Source organism: Morus notabilis, unplaced genomic scaffold (assembly GCF_000414095.1).
Source record: "Morus notabilis unplaced genomic scaffold, ASM41409v2 Scaffold1412, whole genome shotgun sequence".
Classification (NCBI taxonomy): domain Eukaryota; kingdom Viridiplantae; phylum Streptophyta; class Magnoliopsida; order Rosales; family Moraceae; genus Morus; species Morus notabilis.
The window spans coordinates 331504-343683 of NW_010362216.1; the positions used below are offsets into that span (position 1 = coordinate 331504).

At 34.3% G+C, this 12180-nt stretch overlaps 2 protein-coding genes across 5 annotated transcripts; both read right to left on the bottom strand.

The window, feature by feature from the left end:
• Positions 1–158: 158 nt before the first annotated feature.
• LOC21396608 (beta-taxilin) lies at positions 159–5749 on the bottom strand. 4 transcript variants are annotated; one of them, XM_024167699.1, is made up of 14 exons: positions 5673–5738; positions 4745–4960; positions 4517–4669; positions 4306–4391; positions 3758–3866; positions 3525–3592; positions 3239–3316; positions 2437–2501; positions 2209–2275; positions 1921–2103; positions 1274–1330; positions 1061–1156; positions 692–820; positions 159–529 (listed from the first exon to the last, which is right to left on the bottom strand). In XM_024167699.1, exons 2-14 carry the CDS (start codon positions 4953–4955, stop codon positions 473–475), a joined length of 1359 nt encoding a protein of 452 aa, XP_024023467.1. In that variant the 5' UTR covers positions 4956–4960; positions 5673–5738; the 3' UTR covers positions 159–472. The 4 variants fall into 4 exon arrangements, with proteins under 4 accessions (XP_024023467.1, XP_024023466.1, XP_024023465.1 ...); XM_024167698.1 differs by having other exon boundaries at positions 4517–4687; XM_024167697.1 differs by having other exon boundaries at positions 4517–4960; positions 5730–5749.
• A 1344-nt stretch (positions 5750–7093) lies between these two features.
• On the bottom strand, positions 7094–11790 carry LOC21396609 (transcription factor GTE6). The gene is made up of 9 exons (XM_024167701.1): positions 11732–11790; positions 10677–10803; positions 10319–10522; positions 9988–10065; positions 9114–9338; positions 8913–9011; positions 8599–8657; positions 7845–7995; positions 7094–7740 (listed from the first exon to the last, which is right to left on the bottom strand). The coding sequence occupies exons 2-9, from the start codon at positions 10791–10793 to the stop codon at positions 7498–7500; spliced, it is 1176 nt and encodes a 391-aa protein (XP_024023469.1). The 5' UTR covers positions 10794–10803; positions 11732–11790; the 3' UTR covers positions 7094–7497.
• Positions 11791–12180: the final 390 nt, after the last annotated feature.

Below are 12180 nucleotides of genomic sequence, written 5' to 3' on the forward strand. Positions count from 1 at the left end.
TTGATTGTGCAGAGGAATACTCCTCTTTTTCTAAACAAATATAGGGTGAAAATCCTCATTCCACATGAGATACTTCTGTATTTGTCCCGACTTTATTCACTAAATTGTAGGTACATCCCACTCCACTCCATTTAAATTCCAAACAAAAATAAACACCATAATTCAAAATTATGAACTTAATTCTTTTTCCTGAATGTAAATTCCGAATTTGTAAGCACGCCCTTAAACATTTTGAACCTTACAAAGGTAATTAATTGAGAGTTCCCTTATGGCTAATAATAAAGGGGCCTTTGCTTAATAATTAGGCAGTAGCCTTAATGACCTTACCCTTAAGCCGGTATTGTGACAGCGACACACAAAATGCTTCAAAACAAGTCTGAATATATAATAATAACCTTAGTTCCTGCTCTTGACAACAAGCCAATCATAAACAAAACGAGGGCCATAAGAGCATGCTTGATTCCCTCACTAGTCATGTCGGAACAGATTCAGAACTGTTGCTCCCTACGGAATCCTGTTTTCTTTCTGCCTGAAGAGATCGACGCAATGACTCGACATAATCAGAACCATTATAGTTGTAATTAGAAATGCATAATGAGAATTTCTACTGTTTCTTGACAAGAACCAATACCACAAACACAATACTCTGGGCAAAACAAAAATATTGTTATCTTCTATCAGTATTTCATACCAGAGCTGAATCAGAATTGTTGCTCCCAATAGAATTTTGTTTTCTTTCTGCCTGAAGAGACCGGCACAGTGATTCAAGCTTCTCTTTCTGTTTCTTTGTTTTCTCCAACTGTTTTTTCAACCGCTCGCGCTGCTCATGAAAAGGAAAATCAATTTCAGTATCACTTTGAAATAAACATGCCCACGAAAAAAAAAAAGGCAATTAACATGAGATATATCCTCGAAGCAGGTGGCCAGTAAGGTAACACGGGAATATATACAAAATAGTGAGAGGTGGTCGAGGGACTGGAAGAGAATGTGTATAGGTTTGAGATTCTATCTACTATTGACTATAGATAGGAAAGATTGTACAAATATAAGCAGGACTTACCTCGTCAACGAGTTCTATAAGAGTAATGTCTGATTTCTCAGATTTGCTCTTCAAGAATGAATTTTCCTTCTTTAGTTCCTTAATAGATTTTGCCATCTATGTTTAAATACGTGACAAGCAGAAAAAGGGAATAGCTTCGTTAATAAAAATGCACTGACATAACAATGAATAAAAAGTATGCCTTAATCAGTCATAATTCAAGAAAATTTATACCTTTTGAATATCTTGCTTAAATGTCTCAAAAACTTCGTTGCTTTTTACCAAAGCATCCTGCAGAAGAGCTCCCAAAAAAAAGGGGGATTTAAGCTCTCAGTAGTATATCATCATTTTGAGACGTGTCGTCTACTAATAAGCCTTTCCACACAGCTCAAAATATTTCCATTTTGCAAAAGAATATGGCTAATTTTTCCAAAGTCAAGAATGCGACATGGATTCAAGAGTTCTTTTCTTCTCGCTGTTTTTTTTTTAAAAAAAAAAAAAAATTAGAAAAACAAAATACAAAACAGGTTACTTATTAACTGAGGTAAAGCATTGGAAGCCCTGCTGAGTACAAGCACGTCTAGTAGACCACCTAAAATAAAGGAAACTATTGACATATAGGAAACAACTACCCACTTGGTTAAAACGATAATAACAAAATCAAGGGAATAAAAATGACACACACATGATGCTGAAAACTATCGGCTTTTACTTTAAAACTACACAAATCCTGGTATGCATTTATGGTTCCAAGTACTCAGCCTACTAAGACGACTACACATCTAGTCATTTAAGGCAAAACATTTGAAAATCTTTTATCTCTGTAAATGATTTGAGCAGTGATAGAAGGCCAAGGCAACACATAAGATGGGAAGTTCGACCTGAAATTGTTGAAACTTTTCTCCATCAGCTGTCAGCTGCAATCGCAAATTCTTTTCAGTTGCTAGTAATTGTGACACCTGTTCTGCATATAATTTTATCTGGGACTGTTCCTGAACTAGTTTCTCCTCATTTTGCTTAATCTTCAAATCAGCAATCTGAAGTTCCAGTGATTTCTGCTTTAGCTGCGCATCAAATCCAAACAAATAAAACAGTCATGAAGAATGACATTAACAATTTCCTATCCTGAGTAGACTGACTTCAGCAAAAGGAGTTAAAAGGACCTTTACCTTCTGTTCAAATTGCTTTTCTGAGAGAGTATACTGCTCAACAAGGTGCTTCAGATTAGATCTTAACCTGAGCACAGAGAAATGCAAAATTAAATTTAGAAAACTAGGAGATATTAGTACAGTCCCAGTACTAGATAATTCCTTTAATAACAAGCTTCAAGTTGCAAAATGGTTTCATTTCTCATTCTTGTCTTTTTTAACGTTGAAAGTTGCACATGCAAGTCTTACATCTCATTCTCCTTTAGCTGAGAGAGACATTCGTTCTTTTGCTCATCTAGCTTATTGCTCACATCCTATAACCAAAGAAAATATCCACATCAAGATGTCAAAAGCAGTAGGTCACTGATCAAAGGTCTAACAATGATGACAGATTATCCTGTATTCTTATATCCATATCAGGCATCGACATCAGCCCCATGGTTCTTATATGGTAAAACAAGGGAAAATCATCTGGTGCTCCATGCAAAATATATATGGCTTTAGCCTAGACCATATATATGAAGCTTCAAATATGCAACTAAACCAGAATATACGATTCTACAAGTTACAGTCACAGATAGAAATCTTGCTCCAATTATTTTTCCGGAATCATTACATTTGTAATGTCCTCCTTTTAGCAATTTTTGGCTGTAATAATTATAACAAGAGTTTGTATAAACTTGCCATCAATAAAGTAAAAGAATATCTCTCTCTACAGGATTAGCTCTCAATATAATTTCACAGCTTACATCTATTTCCTGAGCAGTCTTAAGAGTTAAAAGTAGTTTGAAGACTGAAACTCTTCATTTCAAATAGGTAACCAAAATATCGTATATATTGTGGATAAAAATTCAATGCTAAACCAATCATTCACATGCTTCTAGGTGTTGATGCAAACTAAAGAAAAGGACTTAAATATAGGAAGAACTACCAAAGAAGAAAGATGGCAGCATAAGATGCAGAAAGTGACGTAGAATATCCAGATATGTTAATACAAGAAAGGAAGATAATATAACCACACGTCAGAGAGAGAAAGAGATCCAAATCCAACCTTTATTGCATCTTGGAACCTAGCTGACAAGTCTAACCTTAAAGTTTGTCCCTCGGTGGACACCCGTTTACATTCATCCTGTCAGAAATATCAGTTAGGCATCAAATAATTACCAGTATAGATCAGTTTCATAATTACGAATCAAAAAGGAAAATAACAGTAGAGAAACAATCCGTATTGAATCTGGATTCAAAAATTACATACTACAGTTCAAAAGCAGACTTTAGGGCATCTAGCCAACATCAACAATAAAAATAAATACCAGGGATGTTAAAAGAATACCTACCATTAACACTTTGTTTTGACGTTGCAGCTCCCGGCACAATGACTCAAGTTTATCTCGGACAGCAATGGCTACCAAAAAGAATAAGAAGAAGAGGGTGAACCACACTGAAATTTATTAATTAGGCAACAGTGTTGCTTATATCTCAGACGACAATGGCTACCAAAAAGAAAAACAAAAAGAAGAGCTCCATGTGTAACCATAAGATTAACCATTAATATAATATATCGACATGCCTGCATCTCTTTCAGTAAGAACTTGCTGATATTTCAAAGTGAACTCTAGGAACTCTTTTTCTGATTTCAAGGTACGCTTTGCACTCTTACGCTTGGTCTCACTGGTTTCCTGGGTAAAGAGGATCCAACCAAAAAGCTTTAGAATTGACTAATTTCAATACATACATGTAGATATATTATACCGTGTAAATAAACAACAGAAAACACAGTCAAAGATTAGGCATGTCTAGTTTACTCTCACTCTGGAACTGAGCAAATCACATGTCAAAGCCATAAATCACTATAAATCTGTTTCTGGAGACAATACCCATTAGAAATTAGAATTGTAAAAGAGCTTATGTTATGTTCTCAGAAAGAAAAACTTTAAGAATTTCTTAATAACCTACCTAGTTTCTAAATAATAACGAATTTTTCTTAATGTACCCACAATCTTAATATCATAATATGCAAGTTTTGTCACCAAAAAATAAATAAATAAAACTAAGAAATAATCTAATAACAGTACTCTTTTTTAACATGATGTGAACCAAAGATCGATAAACACTGACTGCTTTTCTATTTTTCGAAGCATCTGCAATCTCTGGTGAAGACGTTTCCTTTATATCAGTTTTTACATCTGAGCCTCCTGCAGTGGCTGCAAAAGGGATGATAAGTGAGGCCAATAAACTGATAAGTGAGGCCAATAAACTAGTGTCAAAAATTCAAAAGCAAAGGCACAACAAATAACTTTATGCAAATTTGAAGGAAAAAGAAGACTACGTGTCTCTGAACTTTGACATTTTTCTCTAAGTTGTTCCTTTTCCCCACGACAATCTGACACCTCAACGGAAGCCTCCGCAGAAGATTCAGTCAAATCCAGTGTGACGAATGCACCTTCTGACTGCTCCACAGAGCCCTTTCTTGGTGCCTCAACTGAAGCATCAAAAATCTCTGATTCAGATAATACAACAGGAAAAGTTCTCAGTTTATGAGTCTTTTCTGTCCTACCCTCAATTTTTCGGGACTCATTTGAGGAAGACTCGTCAAGGGATTCACTTGAGCAATCAACTTCAGAGACATCACCCTTCTTGTGGTTACCCAAAAGCTTCTCTTGTTCTAAATTAGGAGTTGCAGGAGCCACAGGCTCTGCGGAGCCATCGACAAATCCATCAGGCAAGGAATCCACTTCAGGAAGCTGATTTGCATCAGGGTTCTCCATATTACCTTTAAATCAACACTCTTAATCAGAATTAGCAAAATTTACAACCATCACCTACGAAATTGCTATTAACTTTAAGCAAGCATTCAAATGATGAATAATTCGATTCAGGTTTTCAACATTGAAAGCCCCATTTCAAATAGGAATCTGGACATTGCATTAGCAGAAATGTTGAAAAAATAAACCTATAATTCTTCAATTTAACATACTGAACTGACCTATTTAGCGTGAATTCATACCTACCCAGCTTCTGTATTACCATATTGACACTGAATACAAACTAGATTCAACATAAACCTAGATATAAGAAATCAAAAAATAAAATAAAATAAAATAAGGAAACCAAAAAAATAAAAATAAAAATAAAATAAAAAATCCGCCTTGACACCCAAAAGTTCATTGGAATTTAGAGAGCCACAAAATTGGAACTAAATATAACCAGAAAATTCAATAGATTCAGGTTAGGGGAAAAAATGTTACTTTTTTTTTCTTTTCTTTTTCACTAGCCATTCAATCGCCAAAGAAACAAAAGCATCATTCGACAACTCAGTTTCCGTGCTATTTTCCTAGTAACCAAACAGCGAAAAAATTGAGGGACGCTTATCGAAAGAAACGGAAATAGAGATGCAGAACGAAAGAAACCAGCAATTTGATAAAGCAATCAGATTAATTCCAAAGAATTGGAGAAAAGAAAGACGAAGAAAGCAGAGAAATTACCAGGTAGATTGGAAGGAGAGAAAGAAGAGAGTGAGAGTAGAGTGAGGAAAGCGTTACAAGAGTGATTTTAATTAATAGATTCTGGAAATCTGGGAGGTGGGTTCCGCCAAATTGAGTGAGATTTCGTACCAGCTCTCTGTATTTTAGCGGACGCTAAATCCACTTTTCTCTTTTCTTCTTAAAGGAAAGAAAAAGAAAAAGAAAAAGTATTTTCGAAATTTCCAATGAAAAAAAAAATCCAAGGCAAATGAACTAGTTCGTTTTCTTACGTGTCAATATCTTAAATGCACTTTTTTTCTGGGCTTGTGCAAAATAAAAGAGAAAAAAAAAATTACTCCTCTTGCTTTCCCCCGTTCTATCTTTTAACCTCATTTTGTTTACAGATTTAAATTTTTAATTTAAATTAAAATATTTTTTTATTTGAGAATTTTTTAATATAATAAAAAAATTAGATTTTATTTTATTCATCGTAACAGAAAAATTAAATTTATTTTATTCATTTATAATAGAAAAATTAGCCTTAAATTTTCATTTATTTTATTTATCGTAAAATGAAAAATTTGACGATGATCCAATTCTTTTGAAGAACTTTAAATTAATCTTAAATAATAAATACTTTCTAATTTGTTTTGGGATTATGTCGTTTTTTCTCTATGTCATGGGTTTAATCGGTCCAGGATGTTGTTTCATTTTCATAAGACCGCGTCGTTATGAAATTTAATTCGTGTCTGTCGTTGTCGTTTTCAATAATCCAGGTTGTTTGCAATAATGCTGTCGTCTATTTAATTTGATGTCGTTGTCTATTTCTCTCATAATTTGGTTTCATTATTTGCAATGTAGAATTGTAGACTACTGGCTACTGCTATGGTTTTCAGGATGCTGTCGTTTTTTTGTTTGTTTGTTTTGTTTTTGCTTGTTTTCGTTTATCTTATATATTTATATTTACAATTTTTTTGCTTTGGTCATTTTTATTTATATTTGTGCTTCCATGTTAAGTGTCATTTTTCTGTTGACGTCGTTTCAAGGATGATGTTGTTTTTCCTATAGATTACGGTGAATGCTCGTTCGTGAGAAATTTGAGAACGTTTTCTCTGATTTAATTTGTGCGGTAGAACATTTTGCCATCTCAAACAATTTTGCTAAAGCAATATTACTGACTTGACTACAACATGTCGTAAAGGTGAGCATCCACGCGAATCAGTAAACGTTGTTTTATCCGTTCTCGTCAAACCAAAACAGAAGAAAACATTGGACTAATTGTAGTCAATTTTCTGAAGTTTATAAAAGTGGTTTAAAATTAATGTCGTTTCGATTATGCTATTGGTTTTGTGATGTTGCTTCCTAAGACCATGTCGTTTTCAAAGTTTTGTCATTTTTTTTATTGGAAGACTTGACCTTCAACAAATGTAAAATGGTGAAAACATGTGAAGTAGGAGCTAAGACTAAAGACTAGTACTTCAAAAGACAAGTGAACTTCCAATTACAACAACAGTATGTTAGAGAACATTTAGGTATGGCCATCTAGGAGAAAATTTTCTTGAACAAAAAGTGAGAACAACCAAGAGTAAGACTCACTACTGACTCTAGATGTTATCTATATTTTGTGTTAGACTTGAAAGAAAGAGTAAGACCGACTATCGACTCCACACAGCAAGTTCCATTAGAGATCAAGAATGCGGAGATCAGATTGCCGACAGTTTTCCACTGAGAAGAACTTTCCAGGCATGTTTTCCGATTCTGAGAATCACGTCTAATGAGGCAACGGGGTAAACTTAAACCGAATTTGCGACATAAACTGCTGTCCTTGTTAGCTAGCAGAGTGCAATCAAGAATTGGGTTTTTGCCTCTTTTTCTTGGCAGCTTTGGCAATAGCATCTGAGATCTCCCTTTTTCGCTTATAGTTATTGTTCTTGTTGCTGTTGTCAATGTTGTTAGTATTGTTATCATTGCTAGGATCTTCCTCGCGATTATTGTCATCATCGTCCACGCTTGCTAAACCAGAACCATCGCCTTCACCTTCCAGATTATCATTAACAAAAAATTTAAGTCTCCACAAGGTAGATTCAGACTGCAAAGGGAACACAATACTTTCAGTAACCATTTAGTTGAAAAATGCAACGAATGTCGTATATAGAAAAGCGGACAACACTTGAGAAATATGCAAATGATGACCTGAGCATCAATGTCGAGGTTCACCACTTCAGCAGCAGGCTGGAACGTGGGATCAGCTTCAGCAACAATCTCCAACGCCCTAGTAAGATTTTCAGGAGACATTCTGGCGAGAGCTGCCCCAATCCTTCTCTTATCTTCTACTGAAAATTTTCTGAAACCATGGTCTCAGTATTAGATTCCACAACCGTGGATATGAAAACCTAGTGATTCATATGCAAGATCAATCATTTATGCGGAGTTCCTCTTTACTTTTGGTTCAAGAAACATGCATCCCCATAGGCTTAATATGGTACTATAAGCTGCCATGAACATGCTGTAGTTCGGTTCATAGTGTGCGTAACAGTGCTAATAAAATTTCAACTTCATAAAATTTATTTCGCATATCAAGCACGGTGTAAACAAGAAACAGTTGGAAATTGTAGATTCCTGAATCTTTGCCAACCGATTGATGTTTCCGTCCTTCAGAACTAGGTTGCTTACGTGAAAAGGAGTTTCATTTGTGTCACAATGTGATTGCTCTTGCGATTTTTCCATCCACGTTTTTCTTTTTCATTCAGAAATAAATGCTCGCTAGCCAGTGAAGATACATCACCTTAAAACCAATTCCCCCTTAGATGTGTAAACATGATTTTCAATGCCGTTGAAAAACTCAAGGAAACAAAAACACGCACATTACTTGGCAGATCTATGATAGAACCGTGTTTCAATTTATATTTAGCTATAAAATACACACATGAAACGATAAACATCGAACCTGCACTTCAGAACAACCATTTCTCGAAGTTCCTCCAAATGTGCATCAATCTCATTCAGCTGAAAAGATACATGTATAGTCAAGCCAGATTACCATCATACTTTCATTTTATAAAAAAATAAAAAAAAGAAGAAATAAAGAGGACTGCCTAAAAATAAAAAAATAAATAAAAACACACACACACATTTTTTTATAAAAAAAAAAAAAAAAAAGGATTAAGGCTACTGAGAAAAAGGTCTTGGACATGCTTGGAAAAATCTAGAGAATATTCATGGATCTCTTTAATTAATTTCAAATATCTGCTGATAACACACCTCATTGCTCACATCTCTAGCCACTTTGGCATACGCAGCCTCGTGAGCAAGTTGCTCCATCAACTTTATCTCTGCCACCTCTGCTTCTCGTCTTTTTTCCTGCAAGTATGTTGCTCTGTAAGTTAAAAAGTGAACAAATCAACAAGTTACTCTATATATAAATACAATGAGGATATCCTGTGCTGTAAGACTTGTAAATACCTCTTCCAACACCTTAGGCAGCAACTGTAGCCACTTCTCGTCAAACTTTTTCAGCAACGTTTTGGCCATATCATAAACATCGCTTTTCTCATCATTATATTTCATTGCATTTTTGAAAACCAACCTCACATCAGCACATATTTGTCGAACATTTTTATATCCAGTGCCATCCCTAGCCTCCATTTGATTTTTTATTGTACTGAAATCCATAGGCTTGTCAATTACCTAATTATATGAGAACATCAATTAAAAGGAAAAAGAAGAAATCCAGTACAAGGGAAAAAATAATTAAGGATCTGCTAGCAGAAGTTGAGAAATGGAAAATTTTAGTAGCAAAGAAAAACTAAGTTATAAAGTTTAAGTATGCAGGATAAACATCCTAATCAACCTCTTATCTCAGTGACACCCTTAAGTAACATGGCTCAATTATCTTAATTTGACAAATAATTTGAGAAATAAGTTATGGATCATAATTGTATAACCCCTGTTCAGTTGTACCCAAACAGTAATATAGTCCATCTGGGATAGTAAAATAAATATGCGAAGAATTCCAAACTCTAACCTCATGCAAGTAAAACAAGGAGGTCAATGGAGACCTGTTATGAAGTCAACATTACTATCCTTTATAATGTACTCATTTGCCGAGACATTTAGTTTCAATCACATTGAAAAAACCATGGAAAATATATTTTAACTCTACAATTTTCTGTTAAGATTGTGTGTATTCATTGTTTTCCGCAACTATAAAGGCACACCAATTACATGTTTTGAGTAATGTAGTAAAAGTAGTTGGATCAACAACATATGCTCCTAGTGCATGGACTATAACACAAAATTCATTTTGCAGATTTGAAAGGAAATCATTACACTTTACCTCAAAGTAGTCATCCAAACCTAGACCTTCTACATCCACAGGCTGCATAAAGGGCCATGCAAACTTATGTCGTGTAACCTGCTACCAAGTGAAGATGAATACAAATTAAAATTTACTTTATTGCTTGCTATAATTGTACAATTGTGCCTTAAGCATCCAGCAACTTGAAACCCAAATCATAGAAAAGAGAGAACAATACTACAAAGCATTAATAGAACATAAGAAAATCATGGAGCACATCACATTCGATTTCCAAAGGAAATAAGTTCATGATGAGATCAAAGACCCGCAAGTCCAAGCATGAAAAACACAATGTAGCTAAGCAACTTGCCTGATTTAATATAGTGCCGAATTGGCGCATAAGGTCTTGCATTCTCTTTGCAGCAGCAGCTTCCATTCTTGATGCTTCTTGAAGATGCTTCTTAAGACCCGGGATATGTTTATCCTTCACACTCGAGCTGCCTTTAGACGCCTTTACCTGCTTCTTACTAGTAGAAGCGGTGCACTGTTCTATCTCATCCATTTTTTGCTCAATCTGCAATCAAGACGCATAAGAATAACACTAGGGTAACATATTATGTAACACGTACGAGAATAATCCATGCCACAGGAGAAAGACTACACAAATTGTATACAAGAATGTGTAGATAGCAAAATTAGTTCTAAAACAAAATAGCAGGGATTCTTACCCGCTCAACCTTCTGGGAAATTTCATCAACACAATGGTTATAAGTATCCACTTCTCCGGTGTTATTATAACCACTAACTATTGCATCATTTGCAGCATCTGAGACGGGTTTATCCATTGGAATTCACCTAATACAAGTTCAGTAAAAGGCAGTTATTATGGAAACCAATGTAACTGCTTAGATCATAAGAACGAAAGACAGCAAGAAAATTGCATCGGCCTGTTCTTTTACAATTATAAAATTGGGAACCACAAATGAAAACCCATTAAAATCTCTAACTAAGAAAAAATTGTCTTCGAAACAAATCCCAAGAATTTTCCTCTAATCCCGTGAATGGAAAAACTGTAACTGCCCCAATTAGCCTACCGACCATGTTGTATAGCAGAAGAATAACAATCTTTTAACAGTTTCAACCTGTCAAAGATTAAAAAAATAAATAACAACGGTTTGTTCCTCTCATTTTTCAATCTTAAACAAATAGAGAAAGAAAAAAATGAAAAATAAATAAATAAAGAAAGCTACTAATAACCTCCAAATTCAAGAACCTTATACACAGATGAAACAAAGATTGATTTCTCTAATACGTTGTTCTTTCAAAAACAATTAAAGAAAAAAGAAGCAAAAAAATCATCTTTTCCAATTCAAGAACCCAATACAAAAACCAACCGAAGATTAAATTCCCTAATTTCCTTTCTTTAACAGAAAACAATAACGAAAAAAAGTTCAACTTTTACAGGACAATATGCTAAATTAAGCATTAAGCATGGGAACAAACATATTAAATTCGTTCAAGTTTCGAAAATTGAAAGTATTATCATGACTTGAAAAAAGAAATTAAATTCAAATAATCATTTAAGAAGAAAGAAACCTGCACAGAAACTAATAAGTATGTAACTGTTCATATAACCATATCAAGGCAAGAAATTTACAGTTTACATGTACAATTGTACAAGCATATACATACATTCATTCGTACAAGTATTTTGTGCGTAGAAATGTAATTGTACGGAAGAGAGAGAAAGATACATATATAGAGAGAGAGAGAGAAAGAGTACCACGGAAAGAAGACGAAGAATTTTCAGTTAGCGGAGTGGCCGACAAAGGCGGAGAAGAGAAGGAAAGGTTTGTTATTGAACGGGCTGCGCCGACCTGGCAACTTAACTTCTCCTATAAAGCTAAAACGACGGAGTTTTGTTCTTCGTTCTCTCGGTATTTTTTTCCCTCCCAATTTTGTGGGAATCTATTTATTCCACTTGTACAAAAACTTTTGTCCTACTGTTAAATTCGGTTAAAATTACTTAGATAAAAAATAAATAACACAATTAATTTTTAATATTAATTTAACAGTTAAAAATAAAAAATAGTTTATTTTCTTTTGTCATAAAAGAGAAATGTCCTTCTTTGTTTTATTTTATTTTTTTCGGAAAGTATAAAATGTTCAAACATGGCAAATACATAAAAGAGCACTCAACATTTTAAACTAGTGTTCACCTCCAATATTTGG

Excerpts from the sequence above, each read along its gene's own strand:
- LOC21396608 (XM_024167697.1), bottom strand. The coding sequence starts at position 4,955 with ATGGAGAACCCTGATGCAAATCAGCTTCCTGAAGTGGATTCCTTGCCT. Across the intron at positions 1,157-1,273 it reads TTAAGCAAGATATTCAAAAG|ATGGCAAAATCTATTAAGGA; the intron begins GTATAAATTTTC and ends ATTTAAACATAG. Across the intron at positions 821-1,060 it reads TTATAGAACTCGTTGACGAG|CGCGAGCGGTTGAAAAAACA; the intron begins GTAAGTCCTGCT and ends TTTCATGAGCAG.
- LOC21396609 (XM_024167701.1), bottom strand. The coding sequence starts at position 10,793 with ATGGATAAACCCGTCTCAGATGCTGCAAATGATGCAATAGTTAGTGGT. Across the intron at positions 10,523-10,676 it reads TTTCCCAGAAGGTTGAGCGG|ATTGAGCAAAAAATGGATGA; the intron begins GTAAGAATCCCT and ends TCTTGATTGCAG. Across the intron at positions 10,066-10,318 it reads TCGGCACTATATTAAATCAG|GTTACACGACATAAGTTTGC; the intron begins GCAAGTTGCTTA and ends ACTTGGTAGCAG.